The sequence below is a fragment of the Eretmochelys imbricata genome, chromosome 2 (assembly GCF_965152235.1).
Source record: "Eretmochelys imbricata isolate rEreImb1 chromosome 2, rEreImb1.hap1, whole genome shotgun sequence".
In the NCBI taxonomy this organism is placed as follows: Eukaryota; Metazoa; Chordata; order Testudines; family Cheloniidae; genus Eretmochelys; species Eretmochelys imbricata.
Genome location: NC_135573.1, coordinates 162,381,433 through 162,400,218, shown reverse-complemented (window position 1 = coordinate 162,400,218; position 18,786 = coordinate 162,381,433). Strand labels below are relative to the sequence as shown.

The 18,786-nt window shown below is 42.0% G+C and overlaps 1 protein-coding gene across 2 annotated transcripts in view; it reads left to right on the top strand.

The window, feature by feature from the left end:
* FHOD3 (formin homology 2 domain containing 3) overlaps positions 1-18,786 on the top strand; it is a 614,532-nt gene that overhangs the window by 487,225 nt on the left and 108,521 nt on the right. For both annotated transcript variants that reach the window (XM_077810937.1, XM_077810936.1), the window contains exon 12: positions 18,126-18,260. In XM_077810937.1, the coding sequence (XP_077667063.1) occupies positions 18,126-18,260 (135 nt within the window). The remainder of the gene's footprint in view (positions 1-18,125; positions 18,261-18,786) is intronic.

Sequence of the window (18,786 nt, the reverse complement as noted above, 5' to 3'; positions counted from 1 at the left end):
CTTTGCCTAAAATCTACTGAACAAAAACATTTGTATAATTCGGTGCAATAGTAACACTGTTTGTGTTTACTTCTTTTTTGGGTGTATCTGTGATTGTACAGTGGAAAGAGAAGCTATTTGAATTTGTCAGCTTGTAAATTCAGCTGCAGATCTTGCCAGTTCCTGCTTAAAAGACTGTTCCTCCATCTCATTTATCTGTACCCCCTGTGGATAGCCACGGTTGTGAAGTGCGTATAACAGCTATCTGAGATCCTGGTGAAGGAAGTCTAACCATAGTGCACTTTATGTTCACCATGTGACCAAAAGGAAAGGGATATTGGCTCTTTTACTGCTCCAGTTTGTGAGTGTAATTCTCAATGCAGAAGAAAGTGAGACACTCCAGACTTCCCATTTTAGGTTAGAGTACACTGCCAGTGCTCCCACCCTTCATTTCTTCCTCCACCAGCAAACCACCTCCCTCTCCCTTAAAACCAGAAAGCTACATCAATCTCAATTGCATAAGCCCACCAGTTCAGCCGAAGCAGGGCGACAGTATGTAACAGCCAGAAAGTAACAATATACACTGTTCTCTCTGTACCTCTAACTCCACTTTTTGATTGTGAAGAGAAGATGTTTGTTCTAAGGCTCCCCTGTATTTCTGTTTTCTTTAGTTGGGCTCAGGCCTTACAGGATTTTCCTGAAAATTAGCTCCTCAATCTAAACAGGGTCAGCTGACTCGGACTCACAGGGCTCTGGCTGCAGAGCTGTAATATTGCAGTGCAGATCTTCGGACTTAGGCTGGGGCCTGGGCTTTGCAACCCTCCCCATCCTCCCCCCGTAGAGTCCCAGAGCTCAGGCTCCACCCCAAGCCTGAATGTCTACACCACAATTTTACAACTCTGTAGCCCAAGCCTGAGTCAGCTAACCCTGGCCAGCTGCAGGTGTTTAATTGCTATGTAGAGGTACCTACACTCTTTTACCTGTGATCTCACCACTGGAGACTGAAGGTGGAGACAGATGGGTTTATAATGGGGGAAAGTCATGCCCTTGCTCTAAAAATCACGGATGGTTAACTGGTGACCCAGGGGCTGCATCCAGCCCACCTGATCATTTTATTGGCCCACCCATAGGTGGCCAGTGAAAATATTCGGGGGAGGGGGGATTGAGTAGGGGCACAGCCACAGGTGAGCCTGAGTGGCTGGTAGCACCCATGCCCACCCAATTCTGAGCAACACACACACTGCTTGTAGTGAGGTCACTTGCAGGGAGTGTGGAGCAGAGCGAAGCCAGGACTGGAAGCCTGAGCCAATGTGCTGGGTCGCAGCACCACTCAATGGCCCAACCACTTCTCCATCACTCACAGAGGGGAGGGAGCTCTGTCCCACACCTTCTGGCTCTTCTTGCTGTCATTGGTTCCCAGTTCCCACCGCCAAACTGACTGTGGCCAATCCCTCCTCACCCAGCGTGGGAAGGTTGGGGCACATCTCTACCAGATGTGCAGGGACAGTAATCAATGCCAATAGACGCTTCCTGAGCGTCCTCCCTGCTGGCATGACAGAGGAGCAGCTGGACCAAAAGTGAGTGGCACTGTGACCTGGCACACGGGTCATGCTGCTGCCAGTCCCTGTCTCTGTTTTACTCCTCCATGGACACAGACTCTGCCACATGGGGAACCCATGCGCCTGGCGACCCACTGACATAGGCTCCAGCTCCATCCCATGCCACTCCGCTCTGGTTACGTCTTCCCCATTGACAGAGGTGTGCGCTCCCCCCTCTGGTGGAGGGCTTGGCCAGAACCTGATTGGCTTTGAGCTCCCCCACAATCAGCCAATGGGAAGGCACTAACTGGAGCTGGGTAACGTGGGGCAGAGTCAGAACAGGTGTTGATGGGGAGGCGGAGCCAGGTGGAGAGTACGAGGCAGCAGCCATTTTACTAAAAGACACAGCGCAGTCTGAATATTTTTTTCTATATGGCTCGCTAAAGAGTTTTAATGGCTTCTGTGGCCCTCTATTACCTTACAGTTGCCATCCCTGTTCTGAATCATAGTGAAGTTGTGGTACGAAACCCATCACTGTCAAATAAGCCTTCTCAGCTGCTTGTAAGTATATCTCAGTGACAGGATACTTTTGTTGGTACTTATGGTTATAGTCAGTGAAATCTGCAGTGAAATAGGATTAAATTCTGTGGCAAGAACTACATTCTTTTTTAAGCTGATTGCCATAGCACCTTAGAGCCAACCAAAAGAGAAGCACCGTGGTGCTAGGCACTGTACAAACACAGAGTCATAGATGGCCCCTTCCCCAAAGAGCTTGCTTCTAACTAGACAAGACAGACACAGGGTTGGGGAAGGGGTAGAACACACAAGCAGAATGAACAGTGTGATGGCAGCAAACAGCATATTATTCCACAATTTCTTTTTTTCTTTATTTATGTATTTGGGAGAGAAGGTTAGTTTGGGGTGGACAGACTAAAGGGGAAAAAACGGAGAAGGGAAGAGGAATGAGGGGAATGGGGCAGGTGTAGACTGAAGCTGAAATTCAGATACTGTGAGGGAGGTGGGCAGGAGGGTTGGAGGAAGCAGCCAGTGATCACAGATTAGAGTAAGCCTAGTCAAAACTGTAGAAAGTTCTCTGACTGTCCAAAGGACTGAAAGTCCCTGCTTTGGCTGCTTCTGCCCCTACCAGCTGGAGTGTCTGATGGTTCCTCTCTGCAGCCCAGATGGCACATGAGAGGGGAGGCACCATCTAGGTTCTACTGCCCCCCGAGTGTGTGTGTGGGTGGGTCTCCCTTGCACAGTTCTGGACCCATTTTTATACCTCCCTTTCGTCCCCTGCAAAATAGTAGTCCCAGCTTTGGATACTTCTGCCCCTGGTGGCTGGATGTTCTGCATCAATATTATAGAGTCATAGACTTTAACAGCAAAAGGTAACATCATGATCATGTAGTCTGACTCCTGCACATTATATGCCACAGAACCTCACCCACCCACACCTGTAATAGACTTATAACTTCTGGCTGAGTTACTGAAGTCCACAAATCGTGATATAAAGACTTTTGAGTTATAGCGACTCCACCATTTTACTCTACTTTAAACCAGTAAGTGCCCTGTGCCCGATGCTGTAGAGGAAGGCGAAAAACGCTCAGGGTCTTTACTTAGCTGACCTGGGGAAAAATTCCTTCCTAACCCCAACTATGGTGATCAGTTGAACCCGGAGCATGTGGGCAAGACCCACCAGCCAGATACCTGAGAAAGAACTCTCTGTAGTAACTCAGAGCCCTCCCAGTCTAGTGCCCTATCTCTACCCATTGGGGATTTTTGCGACTAGCAGTCGCAAAAGGGCCGCATGCCGTAGTAGGCAGTCTCATCATACCATCCCCTCCATAAACTTTTCAAGATCAGTCTTGAAACAACTTGGGTTTTCTGGCGCCCTCTGCTTTCCTGGAAGGCTGTTCCAGAACTTCACTCCTGTGATGATCAGAAACTTTTGTCTAATTTCAAGTTTAAACTAGTTGATGGCCAGCTTATATCCCTTTGTTCTTGTGTCAACATTGGCACTTAAATAACTCCTCTCCAGCCCTGGTATTTATCCCTCTGATGTATTTATAGAGAACAAAATCATATCTCCCCTTAGCCTTCGTTTGATAAGGCTAAACAAGCCAGGCTCCTTGAGTCTCCTCTCATAAGGTAAGTTTTCCATTCCTCTGATTATGCTTGTAGTGCTTCACTATACCTGTTCTAGTTTGAATTAATCTTTCTTAAACATGGGAGACCAGAATTGCACATAGTATTCCAGATGAGGTCTCACCAGTGCCTTCTATGATGGTACTAACACAGTGGTGGGCAACCTGCAGGCCACACGCAACCCGTCAGGGTAATCCGCTGACAAGCCACTAGACAGTTAGTTTACATTTGCATGGCCACCTGCAGCTCCCAGTGGCTGCGGTTCACCATTCCTGGCCAATGAGAGCTGCGGGAAGCAGCAGCCAGCGCGTCCCTGCGGCCCACACGACTTCCCACAGCTCCCATTGGCCAGGAACGGCAAACCGCGGCCACTGGGAGCTGCAGGCGGCCATGCAAATGTAAACAAACTGTCTAACGGCCCACCAGCAGATTACCCTTGTGGACCACAGGTTGCCCAGCATGGACTAACCTGTCTCTGCTCAAAATGCCTTGCCTGATGCATCATAGGATTGTGTTAGCCTTTTTTATGGCCGCATCACATTGGGTGTCTTGTAGTCATCCTGTGATCAATCCATACACATAGATCTTTCTCCTCTTCTGTCGCTTCCAACTGATATGTCCCCAGCTTATAGCAAAATTTCTTGTTAGTCCCTAAGTACATGACCCTGCACTTTGCATTATTAAATTTCATCCTACTTCTATTACTCCAGTTTTCAAGTTCATCTAGATTTTTTTGTATGATATTCCAGTCATCCTCCATATTGACAATACCTCCCGATTTTGTTTCATCCTCAGATTTTATTAACACACTCCCACTTTTTGTGCCAAGGTCATGAAGTAAAATGCTAAATAAGACTAGTCCCTGAAGAACTCCACTGGTAGCCTACCTCCAGCCTGACAATTGACCTTTCATTGTGACCTATTGTAGTCTCCACTTTAACCAGTTCCTTATCCACCTTTCAATTCTCATATGAATCTCCGTCTTCTCCAATTTGACTAATAATTTCCCACATGGAACTGTATCAGATACCTTACTGAAATCCAGGTAGATTAGATCTACTGCATTTCGTTTGTCTAAAAAAACAGTTACTGTCTCAGAGAGATATCAGGTTGGTCTGGCACAATATACCTTTTGTAAAACCATGTATTTTATACCAATTACTGTTTACCTCTATGTCCTTTACTACTTTTTCAAATTTTTTTCCAAGACCTTGCATACAATTGAGATCAAACTAACAGGCTTGTAGTTTCCTGGATCACTTCCCCTCTCCCCCCCCCTTTCTTAATAATAGGTACTGTATTAGCAATTCTCCAGTAATAGAGTATGATCCCTGAGTTTACGGCTTTATTAAAAATCCTTGCTATTGGGCTTGCAATTTCATGTGTCAGTTACTTTAATATTCTTGGATGCAGATTACCTTGGTCCCCCAATTTGGTCCCAGTAAGCTGTTTGAGTATAATTTACACCTTGGATGTTGTAATCTTTACTTCCATATCCTTGTTTACATTAGCCACCCTGCCACTATCCCTAAAGTCCTCATTACCCTTATTAAAAACTGAAGCAAAGTATTCATTCAGGTGTTAGGCCATGCCAGGGTTATCTTTAATCTCAACTCCATTCTCTGTGCTTAATGGTCCCACTTTGTCTTTGTTTGTTTTCTTTTTATTTATATGGCTATAGAACTTTTTACTATTGGTTTTAATTTCCTTTTCAAGGTCCAACTCTGCCTGGCTTTTGGCAGTTCTCACTTTTTCCATACACTTGCTAATCCTTTCCATCTTCCATTCCTTCTAGGCTTTCTGCTTTCTGTTAATAACCTGTTTGAGGTGCTAGCTCATCCAATTTTGTCTGCAACCCTTCTTTACAATTTCTGTCCCTTTCCTTGGGATGCAGGCTTGAGATAGCTTCAGGAACTTTGATTTAAAGTAATTCCAAGCCTCCTCCACATTCCAATTCTTGAGTTCTTCAGTGTAGTCCACTTCCCTATCTAATTTCCTTATTTTTTTTAAGTTTGCCCTTTTGAAATCAAGGATCCTAGTTGCAGACATATTTTTATTTATCCTTCCATTTAGTTTAAACTGAGTTAAATTATGATCACTCGAACCAAGGCTGTCCTCTACAACCAGTTCTTCTGTGAGGTTCTCACTACTTACCAATATTAAATTTAAAATGGCATTACCTCTTGTTCGTTCAGTGACTATTTGGTGAAAAATCTGTCAGCTATCACATCCAGGAATATCTGGGCCCTACCATTATTAGTGGCATTTGTCCTCCGATCTATATCTGGGAAAGTAAAGTCTCCCGTAGTCACACAATTCCCAGTAGTATTTATTTCATTAAAAATATCAAAGAAGTCTCTATGTGATGGTCTGTACCCCTGTGTTCACCCCTTTCACAGGAACATGGTCAATGTTATATAAAGTATTCCTTGTGATGTATTATTTGAAAACTCATAATTTGTTGATCGTTATTGCCCTGATAAAATATATGTGGCAACATTGTATGTAAAGTTATAAGATTCCTCTCTATGGTATGACTAAGACACGTTTCATGTCTGGGGAGTGGCAACAAACTAGGTCCTCAGAGATAAAAGGCAAGCTGATGCCTCAGCTAAGTGCCAATAAAATCAAATAAAAACCATCACCTGAGTAAGTGGCCAGTCTTTGGCAGGAAAGAGGGTGTGGGTAAAAAAATCTACAACTTGACAAAGAAATAGCTGGGGTTCCCATCCACACAGACTTTCTGTCTCCTGAACCTCAGCTGGAGATGCTTTTCAAAGAAGAGAAAGAACTATAAGAAGGGAGAGCAGATGCCCTCAAATTATGGCTCCCTTTCTCTCTGCCTATGGCATCCACAACATCTGAAGAACAAAGGAAGCAGCATTGTACTGTGGGAGAGATCCTGACTGAAGGAAATTCAGCCAGTTAAACTGCTGAAACGTGGTGAGAGAGACCTTTGCTTTGAATTCACTCCTTTTTGTTAAGAGAGGCATTAGTTGCATTTTGCTTTTATCTCTTTTGTAACCAATTCTGACTTTTATGCGTCATTACTTATATTCACTTAAAATCTATCCTTTTGTAGTTAAAAAACTTGTTTTATTGTTGTAGCTAAACCAGTGTGATTAGATTGAAGTATTTGGGAAATTCCATTTGAGATAAAAGGATTTGTGTATATAATGTTCTATTAATAAAATGACAGCCTTTATAGGAGCTTGTATGGTCCAAGAGAGGGCTAGGCAGTACAAGATGTACATTTCTGGGGAAAGTCTGAGAATGGGAGTTTGCTGATGTTGTTCTGCAGTATAATTCAAGGGTGGCTGGCTGCAGCACTCATATAATCTAACGGGGTAACTTACATGCTGAAGGCTCTGTGTGAGCAGACCAGGAGTGGTTGCTCTCACAGTGAAACAGTGTAAAAGTCACCCCAGGCTGGAGAAATGAGAGGACACAGCTGTTCATGAGTCCAAATTGTACCCTGGGTATGACACACTCTAGCCATATCCAGATTGGATCCTGGGGTTTTGTAGCGGACCCGAAGCACTATTCTAAACCTCTGTTACCTTTCTTCCCCAATGTTATTTTGACCCAAACAGATTCTGTTTTATCCATTTCATCACTTCTAATTTCTTTACAGTCTACCTCATCATTAAAATACAATGCTACTTCACCACCAATATCTTTATTTCTGGCTTTCCTGAACAACACTTACCCTTCAGTACCTGTGCTTCAGCCATGACTACTAGTCCACCATGTTTCTGTTATCCCTATATCATCTGGTTTCACTTCGGGCACCAGTAGTTCTAGTTCTTCCATTTTGTTACCCCGAGTCCTTGCATTGGTGTACAGACATCTTAGTTGTTTCTGCTCGGCTTCACCTAGATTCCTCATCCTATTAGATACAATCATTCTACTGCCAGTTAGTGTCATTGGTATTGGCAGTATCTTTCCTCTTGATGTCCATTCTCCTATCCTTTGTTTTTCCTTTCTCCATTGCTGTATCCTCTCTTGATTTTTCTCCCACTCAGGGTTACAATCAGGCATGGAGATCATAGAATCATAGGACTGGAAGGGACCTCAAGAGGTCATCTAGTCCAGTCCCCTACGCTCATGGCAGGACCAAGTATTATCTAGACCAACCTTGATAGGTGTTTGTCTAACCTGCTCTTAAAAATCTCCAGTGATGGAGATTCCAAAACCTCCCTAAATAATTTACTCCAGTGCTTAACCACCCTGACAGTTAGGAGTTTTTTCCTAATGTCCAACCTAAACTGCAGCCCCTTGTGAGTGACTTTCTCAAAGACATTTTGGAAGTCTAAATAAATTACATCGGCCAATTCTCCTTTATCCACTATTTTATTGGCTCACTGAAAGAGGAGCTCCGATAGATTTGTGAGGCACAATTATCCTTTCCAGAAGTCCTTCTGATTAGACCCTTTCAGATCGTCTAGATTTTTTACAATTCTAGTTTTAATGACCATTTCAGGCAGTTTAACTGGTAAAAAAATTAAGGTTTACTAATCTATAATTTCTTGGATCTCCTATTTTTTTAAAAAAAATATAAGTATTATTTTTGCTAATTTCCAATCCTCTGGTGTAGTAATTGGTTTTATTGAGATTTCATATTTTTCATAGCACCTAAGCCATTGTGCCAGGCACTGTACAGACAGATTGAGACCGTCCTTGCCCTAAAGAGCTAACAGTGCAAACAGACAAGACAGACAAAGGTGGGAGGGGAATAGAGGCTTCGGAGAGATGATGTAACTTGCCCGATGTCATGCAGAATAGCTGGAAATAGAACCCAAGGCTCCTGATTGCTGTGTCCCATCAACAAAGCTCCCTCTGAACATATATATGGATAGAATCATAGAAGATTAGGGTTGGAAGAGACCTCAGCAAGTCATCTAGTCCAACCCCCTGCTCAAAGCAGGACCAACCCTAACTAAATCATCCCAGCCAAGGCTTTGTCAAGCTGGGCCTTAAAAACCTCTAAGGATGGAGATTCTACCACCTCCCTAGGTAACCCATCTAGTGGTTCACCACCCTCCTAGTGAAATGGTGTTTCATAATATCCAACCTAGACCTCCCCCCACTGCAACTTGAGACCATTGCTTCTTGCTCTGTCATCTGCCACCACTGAGAACAGCCTAGCTCCATCCTCTTTGGAACCCCCCCCCCCCCATCAGGTAATTGAAGGCTGCTATCAAATCCCCCAAATCACTCTTCTCTTCTGCAGACTAAATAAGCCCAGTTCCCTCAGTCTCTCCTCGTAAGTCATGTGCCCCAGCCCCCTGATCATTTTCATTCCCCTCTGCTTGTCTCTCTCCAATTTGTCCACATCCTTTCTGTAGTGGAGGCCCCAAAACTGGACGCAGTATTCCAGATGTGGCCTCACCAGTGCCAAATAGAGGGGAATAATCACTTCCCTCGATCTGCTGGTAATACTCCTACTAATGCAGCCCAATATGCCGTTAGCCTTCTTGACAACAAAGGCACACTGTTGACTCATATCCAGCTTCTCGTCCACTGAAATCCCAAGGTCCTTTTCTGCAGAACTGCCGCTTAGCCAGTTGGTCCTCAGCCCCAGCAGTGCATGGGATTCTTCCGTCTTATGTGCAGGACTCTGCACTTGACCTTGTTGAACCTCATCAGATTTCTTTTGGCCCAATCATCCAATTTATCTAGGTCACTCTGGACCCTATCCCTACCCTCCAGCTTATCTACCTCTTCCCCCTCAGCTTAGTGTCATCTGCGAACTTGCTGAGGGTGCAATCCATCCCATCATCCAGATCATTAATGAAGATGTTGAACAAAACCAACCCCAGGACCGACCCCTGCGGCACTCTGCTTGATGGTGGGGTTGTGTAGTAATTTTTGTTGTCAGAATGGGGTTGCAGTGCAGTGAAGTTTGAGAACCGCTGATTTGGAACACTTGGGTTTGTACTATCTGACTCTAGGATACAATATATTCTCACTGGGCTCCCGTAAAATATGGCATTGAATATTTTTTGTTCAATCCAATGTTCTGATTGGCTGCTTAGGCCTTTTTGATACACACCGTATTTAAATACAGTTCAATATTAATACATCATCAGAGTTATCCAGCCACTGTATTTCCATAACAGAAGTTCATAAACACATGGGATAAATAAGCTTTCTGGAGTAAAATGATATGGAAATCTTTTCTCAACTAACTTTAGTGATATTTTAAATACCCTGCTATAAGCTTAAGCAGGAAATGCAGCCAAAACATGTAATATTTTTCCCTGGAGTACCCTCCCCTCCCCAGGTGCCTACCTCAATGATTTCCTGGCAATCTGGGTGCATCTTTAAACTGTTTTAGTGCCTCATAAAAAAGCCGTACTTGACAAAGTTAAACAGCACTTGATTTAGCTTTTCTACTAAAACTAACTGTTCCTGTAATTGGCTACACCACCCGGGAAGTGCTGTTGAAAGAAATTTCTTGGCAGGTTCTCAAAACTGACTTATTTTGACTAGTCTTCCGCTGCTAATCCCCACTCCAGCACTATCTATTCCCACTGTTGTACTTGAACATTAAGGGAAAAAAAGAAATATATGAAACCAAACAAATTATATGATCCACTGCCCTTGAAAGATAGGGCTTTCCCAAGAGCAGTTTCCCCTTTGCCTTGCTTTAGGTTCTCTCTCCTCCACCCTTAGCCCATTGCACTCAGCCCACCACCAGACAACTGCTCATTGTGAGTTAATCTTAACCTTGTGTGGAGTGCTTACACAGACCACCAGATCAAAATAGAGCTTAAGTGGGACTTAAGTGTTACCTGTAGCCCTTTATCTGTTCCTTTATATGGCCAGCTCTTCAGAGCAGTGACTGTTTCTTTCTAGGTATAATATGGTAGTGGGTAGCTATTGATGGTATTTCCCTGATGGGTATTGTGCTTCTATTAGAAACTGTTTGGTGATTTCAAATTTGGGGTTGAAAGCTCTTCACGTTCTCTGCTTTAATATGTATGAACATATTCTGTTCTCCTTATGTGTATTGTGGTGGGGCAGCTACCACACATAGGCATGAGAAGGGTTAAGGCAGCCTTGGAGAGGCTGTGCAGAACCCAGCCAATCAGGAAAGGGAGAGCCAATCAGGAGAAGGCTTGATGGAGCAGCCAATATATAAAGGGCTGCTCAGCAGAGCAAGGGGCAGCCTCTCCCTTGAGGACAAGGGGGAAGCACTGTCTGCTGAGGTGCACCAGAGATACTGCAGTGCTGGGCAGGGTAGCAGTGCAATAGGGGAGCTCTTGGCTGACGATGGCCAGACTGAGGCCCTGAAGCAAGGGCAGGGAAGGTGCTAGGGCTATGGGGGAAATGGTCCAGGGAAAGTAGGCAGCGGGATTAGGGAATAGTGGCGGTCAGCTATAAAAACAACAAGGAGTCCGGTGGCACCTTAAAGATAGGTATATTTTCCCTGGGCTGGGACCCAGAGTAGCAGACGGGCCTGGGTCTTTCCCCCCACTTTACTGCTAATTGCCAGTAAGGAGAGTGGCCTAAATCCAGACTGCAGTTTGCCACTAAAGCCAGGGGCTAGACTAGAGACTGCAGTTGGCTGCTGAGGCAAGTGGAAAGACTGAGGACCACCCATCCCCCGAAAGCGGGGAGACAGCAGGCTGGGGCACTGCCGGAGGGCCGTGTCTCAAAGAGGACATTGCGGTCCGGGAGCAACGTGGGTTGAGATGGTGGAGGAAGTGGAAGTAATGGCGAGTGAGACACCACTAGTGAAAGGCGCCCTGGTGGTCCAAGAGAGCTAATTCCCAGCATGACCAGCAGGAGGCACTGTGGTGGTGAGTTGGCATTGTTACAGTATGTAACTCCCAAGAGCTTTCTGGGAACGTGATGGTGGTCTGTATATGTCAGGAAAGTAGAATACACTTGAAGTGGTTTGCTGTGCTCATCGTGGGGGAGAATTTAGCCCCTAGTTTTAACACGAACTCAGTGTTGGGAACAGCCCATCCACGAGAGAGCCATGGTGAGAACAGAGGTGTACTAAGCTCAGCAGTTTAGGTTAGCAGGGTTTTGTGCAAATCTCTTTCTGGTTTCTCTTCACACCCAGATGAGCTAAACTCCAAGTTTCAGATTTTAAAAACACAAAAACTGAAGGGAAAAATAACTCACAGAAGCCAAGTTCAGCTTTATTTCAGGTCAAAACCACTAAATTTTGCCAGGTTTCCACTTAAAAGCATGAATGGACCAAAACCTTCCCTCCTTCCCCATGTTTTTGGTGGTAATTCTTCTGAGATATGCTCAAAACGCAAGGAAAAATTTTTTCATGAATTATTTGAATTAAACCCTGAACAATTTACAAAATAAACTTGCTAATAGTTATGGTCCAGTAAAGCCTCAAATGTGCTAGGCATTGTTATAATATCTAAGAATGTAGAGCCTCTGCCCATTGTATGATTCACATAAAGAATGATGCTGCCTTCCTTCTTATAAAGAGATTTAATAGCTTGGAAACTGTAGAGATGTCTCCTTATTACCAAAGCTTCATTATTTTTGCAAAATACGCTGCAGCACTTTGTACATGATAAAGTATTATCTTAAATAATTAAAACCAAGTCATGGTTTTCAAGTGTACGAACAAACTAGGTCTTGTAAGACACTATTTTTTATGTATTTACTCACAGAATTCAGTGACTTGCAATGGCTCTCAAGCAGTAGTGGAGGTTAGAGAAGTCCTGCTGAACTTGCTATATTAAAATAACATCAAGACATGACAATACTTGTTTCAGTGGTCATCCACTGGTTGTGGCCCTCTGTGCCTCACAATGTAGGCAAAGGCATATTTTGAAGGCTGACAAAAGACACCCTCCTGTGTCTTGATGCTATGAAGGTGAGCTGTGCATACATTAAGAGAAGAATAGCCATTTGCATTTCAGACACACATCTAACCTTTACTAATTTTGATCCCAGTCTGTAAAGATTTACATATTTGCTTAACTTTAATCACATGAGTAATCCCATTGAGTTAAAGTTAAGCACCTCTATACATCTGCAGGATTGTGGTCCCTGCTTTAACAATATCGGTATAGTTAAAGCGGTACAGACTGCCTAGTATGATTGCAGTTATAGTGCTTTAACTTATTCCTAATTTATAGGGAGGGGAATATGCTGTATCAGTATAAAGCAGTTTTATACTGGTATAACTGCATCCAAGCTAGTGGCTGCACTGGTATAACTGTCAGTAGAAAAATCACACCATGACCAAAATAGTTATATTGGTACAGAAATTGTGTGGGCTATTCATTCTGAATAGTGGTCTGTGTGTAAAGGAAAGTCTTTGTGCATTGGAAACCATTGTCCCGGATACCCACTGACCCTGAACCTAAAATGGCTTCATTTTACATAACCTTGCAGGCCAGTTAAAAGTCTGACGTTAATCAGTTCTTTTTCTTTTGATGCTTCTCAAGTTTCTCTTTCAAAGGAAATATTAATCTGTAGCTTTATCTCTCTAATTTTTGTTTGTTTTCAAGAGAATTTTTGTAAAGATTTCCCAAGTTATGTTTAGTCTGGTTGCAAATTGTTATATCAACATACTTTTGAATCTGCCCTGTCACACACAGATATAATATCCATAACTGTGAAGAGCAGTATGGCTCTTGGCAGCTGCAGCTCCCCTTTTGTCTCTTTCTAGGCTGGGCAGTGGGTTTATTATGTTAGAGCCAAGAGACATTTAGACTTGCGTGAGGTCTGTTTCAGACTAGCAGTCTGGTGGTGTTCTAACATTTGCGTGACGGCAGAAGCAGGAATAGGGTGGAAAATGGATAATTAGGGCTCATTTATAAAGATTATTAATGATTCTGGTCATAGTTAAATTATGAAAAATCCTGAATATCAACCTTCTGATTTTTTTCAGCTGTCATTATATACCTTTGTATCTTGTGTTCTTTGCAAAGATTAAATGAAACAGCAGACTTAGATACATTTGATAAAGTTAAAGATTTTCTGCTCTACTGGCAATGAAGAAAAGGTGACCACTGAAGAAAATTTAGATCAATATATCTTCAATGCTAATTCCCACTTTGCCAATCCAGCAACTCTTGCAATAAGACCTATTTCCTCACCTCAATTCTCAACAAAGATTTAATAGCAAAGGTCTCAAATTCCTAAGGCATTGTCACTTTCACAAACTATTCCATGGTATTTACTAGTATATGATGGAGTATTGTCATAAAATGTTTAAACTGAAGAACACATATAACAAAGTGACAAAACAGTATGTGGTGCATTGAAATTGAATTGTAGCAAATGCAATAGGTCAGTTTAGTTAGGTGGTTTTTTAGAGTTTTAACTTGTAGGTGGCTTTTTTTTTTTTTTTACATTATCCAGGGTCCCCATTTACACAAACTGTTTCCCTTCCTCTTTGTTATCTCTCTCCTGTCTTCTTCTAACAAGATAATGGTAAAGTAATGGCCCCTTTGCCCCCAATATCCTGGTGGATAATAATGGTTACAAATCAAATTTTTTTGGGAGGGATTGAGACTTCTGGTCACTATTATAATATTTTCCTGCCACTCATTTTCTCTGGATATAATTTTTGTGGTGGGAGTGCCCTTTCAGATGTTCCTGTATTTGGAAACGTAATCTTGTTTAGATTCTGCTGGCTGTCACATCAGACCAAGCAAGCCTCTTTATTTCCCCCTGCCCCTAGTGAATGTAGAAGACTGAAAATAGTTGTCAGAATAAACACCCTCTTTGTGTGTTTGGAATTGCACCTTTACCTTTAAAGGTCAATATTACCAATTGGTCATGTATGAAACCAGCTATCATAATGTGTGTATATATTACCTATATGGATAATAACAATAATACACCAAGACCATTTATTGACGTGTCTCAACCATTCTACACGGTCATGTTACACCTTACTTTGAGATTTCAGCCAGGGAGAGACTTTACCTTGAGCATCATTGCTATTGCGATAGAAAAACAGTCATTTTAAGACAAATCTCTTTTAAAAATCATTATTATTTAAAATATTATTTCAAGTGCATTACAGACCTAACAGCTTGTTCCATCTGCTTGTCGTGCTGTCTGTGTTCCACGTACATACCAACACAAAAGCTATACATTCATGTAGCATTGGCAACTACTCTTTAAAGTTTAAACAGTTCTTTGAGTGCCACGTGTCACACCAGATTGCTGTGAAGCATCATTGAAGTGTGTTTCATGGAGTCAGTATGTCTCTGGATAAAATCAGGAGGCCCAGGGAATTTTGATTCAAGTTCCATGAACATAATTTTGTACAAGATTATTGCATATTAAAACTTATGAAAATGTTCGTCACAACTCATATTAGGGTTGGGGGTTGATATGACTGAATTCCAGACCAGAATATTTTAGAGCATAGGAAATTGCATACAGAAACACACCAAATGTCTATCAAGCATACTACTCTGTCTCTGACAGTGGTCAATCCCTGATACACTCCAGAGAAGGCATAATACACTCACAGTGCATCGTTGGGGAAATATTATATCATCACTTGGGGAAGAGGAGTATTTTTCTGATCCCAGATAGTGATCAGCTTATGCTCTGAAGCATGATGCCTGATAGCTCTTGTAATTTTGACCCAGCTAACATAATTCCAAATAATGAAGTAGTCGTAGTTATTAACAATTATAGTTGTTGCTGTTAATGATGATTGGGCTGTGAACTCATTAGGTCTCACAGAAGAACTTCAGGGGTAGGTCTGGGTTTCAGTCTTCTGTGAGGGACCAAACTCTTCACCTCCACATAACTATGTCCCTGATCCTCTGGATAGTTATTATTTATTAATATTGCTTGTTGTATTATTCATTTGTATTATGTGCCCAGAGACCTCAATCAGAGAGGTTGTGCTCCAGTTTATGCTGATGTTATACAAATGTAGTAAAAAGATACTCCCAGTCAAAAAGCTTACAGTCTCATAGTAGCTGTCTGGTCTTTTTCCTTGATCTGCTTCTAGTGTTTCTTCAGGTTTCAGTCAGTCGTAACTGCCCTTGGCTGTATATTGAGACTTCAGCCTTCAAGGCAGCTACCTGGGGTTTCAAGTGATTGGAGAAAACAACTGAACTGATGGAAAACAGTCAACTCACAATTTTGCCATTTCTCTCTTTGCATTTACAGATGTTTATACCTGAGACACTGCCCGGTTTGACCATTCTTAGAGCAGTCCTTGAGTGATATACTGTAGCCATAATTCACCAGAGTCTTTCATACCATGTTAGGTGATAGAGCTGTAGCCTTTTGAATCTTTAATTCTTGCTGAAAGCTTTTTTTGAGGGGGGGTTGAAAGTCAAAGGTTATAATCTGTTTAAAATGTATTCCAAATTGGACTATCAGATTTTTTTTGTGCTGGGGAGCTACTGTTGGAGATTATTGGAGTTTTTTATTATTTTGATTGTGATCCAACATTGTTGTAGCTTCAGCAGAGTGCCAGAAACAAGGTTTACAGGGTATCATGTTTTATAGCCCCTTAGGTAATGTTTATCAGGGTAGACTATGACATATTGAAATTGAATTTAATGAAATTATTGAAATTATACTTACACTGACCTGCTGCCAATGCGGCCAAAAAGTCCGTCTTCTACAAGATTCCTCTCTGTCTAAACACAGACAGACAAGAAAGATATGTTTACAGGAATAGCTTGGTCTTTTGCTGCTATTGCCTCCACCAGTGAATCAGTGGGCACTAGTGACTGAATGCCTAGACAGTACAGTGCTTAGACCTATGATAAATAGAAGGAGGGTATCTGAGTTTGTAAAGGCAGTGCAAGTATATTCGCTCTTGTACTGCTAAATTTGTGACTCTGAAAGGATTAGGCAAGTCAGTTTCTTTTCAGCGAAGGGATTCCTTTCTTTATGACTGCTGATCCCTTCGTTCCAAAGCTCACATTACAACCATTTATGAACTAAACAAGGCCTCGTCTATACACAAGGGTGAACCACTTTAACTCTACCAGAATAGTTAAAGCAGTGCAATCCTCCTTAGTGTGGATGCAGTTTTATTGGTATAAAGGTGCTTTGTACCTGGAGAGCTATTTCTGTATCGGAAGGGGAATAAGCTATACTGGTATAAGGCACATTTATATAACTGCATACACATGAGGGCTTGTACCAGTATATAACTACTTTTGTAAAACAACACACCCCTAACCAAAATAGTTATACTGGTACAAAAACTGTGTGTAGACCTGGCCAAAGACTGGAGAACTCACATCTGCTTTCAATGATGACTACTCATTAAATGTATCCACTAATTACAGTAGCAGTCTATCTTGCAAAGCTAGCATCTGATAAATCCTCCAGAATTGGTTGCTTTGGTTTCTACTAGCTGCAGCCACTGTTCATCCCTGATGAAAGGGACCATGTTGTTTGGCTGGAAACTTACTCAGCTATGCTTGATCCTTTGATTCTATTTTAGCAGACAGTTGAACAAGAGCTAAAGATTTGATACCTATTAGTAATAGTAAAAAGAAAAGGAGGACTTGTGGCACCTTAGAGACTCACAAATTTATTTGAGCATAAGCTTTCGTGAGCTACAGCTTATGCACAAATAAATTTTTTAGTCTCTAAGGTGCCACAAGTACTCCTTTTCTTTTTGCGAATACAGACTAACACGGCTGTTACTCTGAAACCTGTCATTACTAATAGTGTGACTTAGCTCTGTTGCACTCTGGTAGTACGCTGTCTAACAATCCAGTAATAAACTTGATATAGCAAGACTAAGCCCTTTGTGCCTTTTAATGAACCAGGGTCATAATCACTAGCACTTTCCCTATATGTTTTACTGATTTGTTCCTGTACTTACTAACGTGAAAGGTCCAGATTGCAATATAGCTCAGCAAAGGATTCATATTGCTATTGCAGCAACTGCTAAGATGACAAAATTCATGAATTTAGCAACATAATGGCAAGTATTAATAAGCCTCATCCTAAATTGCATTCAGATTCCAAAATTTAGTTCTATCGCCTTTTAGTTTAGCTTCTGAGTATACGGTATTCCTTTGGTGTTTATGATACATCAGCTTTTGAAGCACCATCGCATAACATGTTTGGAAGTGGTAGCAAAGTGTTGCACTTCTATTTTTATGTCAAAATACCATTTCGGAGTTCGTCCTTTCAGTTAGAGCCATAATGTTGTATAGCTGGTTTAGGTGATACTGCAATTGAAAGATGCTGAACAATTCTTTAAAAGATTTTACACGCACCTCAGAGATTTAAGTTACCTTAAATTTTTTCTAAAATACCTGCAGCTTTTAAGGTCATCACAGCTTAATAAAGTAGTAGTTAGTAAGGGTCTATTATGTCAGTGTTTTGATGCATTTTTGAATGAATATTTCCATGTCATTCTGTGTGTCGGGAATGCATTTCTGACTAACTGATGACTGTTAATAATTTCTGTCTATATAATCAATAAAAGTGGCACTGTGAAATGTGATTCCTTTTGGTCTGCAGGCCAGCATTGGGTGGTCTCCTTACATCATCTTATCGGCAACACCAAGAGTCCTTGGCAGTGGAAAGAGAGAGGCGACGTCAGGAGAGAGAAGAGAGGTTGCAAAGGATAGAGCGGGAAGAGAGAAACAAATTCAAGTAGGAGATAATAGTGTTTGTTAATGGTTTGTTGCCTTAATGCAAAATGTTCCTAAATAATAGGGAAATTACATGCCAGTGTTCTTCCTCCAGCTGTGTGTCAAGGTATAAACGTGTTTAAAGATTGATATATTAAACAAAGGGTATTATGAATTGTAACATTTAATGAAACTGTCAGTTTGTGTGTACCCAGCCAATTATACTGGCTAGATAACGGCACAGACCCCACTTCATTAACCAATTTACTCTCCCTCAAACCATAATGTTTAGAAGATGTAGGGGCTTTTGGAGGGGTCTCTTGCTGCCTTAATTTTTTGCTAAGTAAAAACATTTCACTTTTAGGAGCCTATGGCACTTTTTTAGAATGCTTTACCTCCATTCGCTTTAATGCATTGAGAGTCCAAGAAAATAGATGTATCAGAATCACTGCACAAACAAAATACAGGGCCTAATCCAAACCCCACTGAAGTCAATGTAAAGATATTCATTGACTACAGCGGGCTTTGGACCAGGCACATCAAGTTAA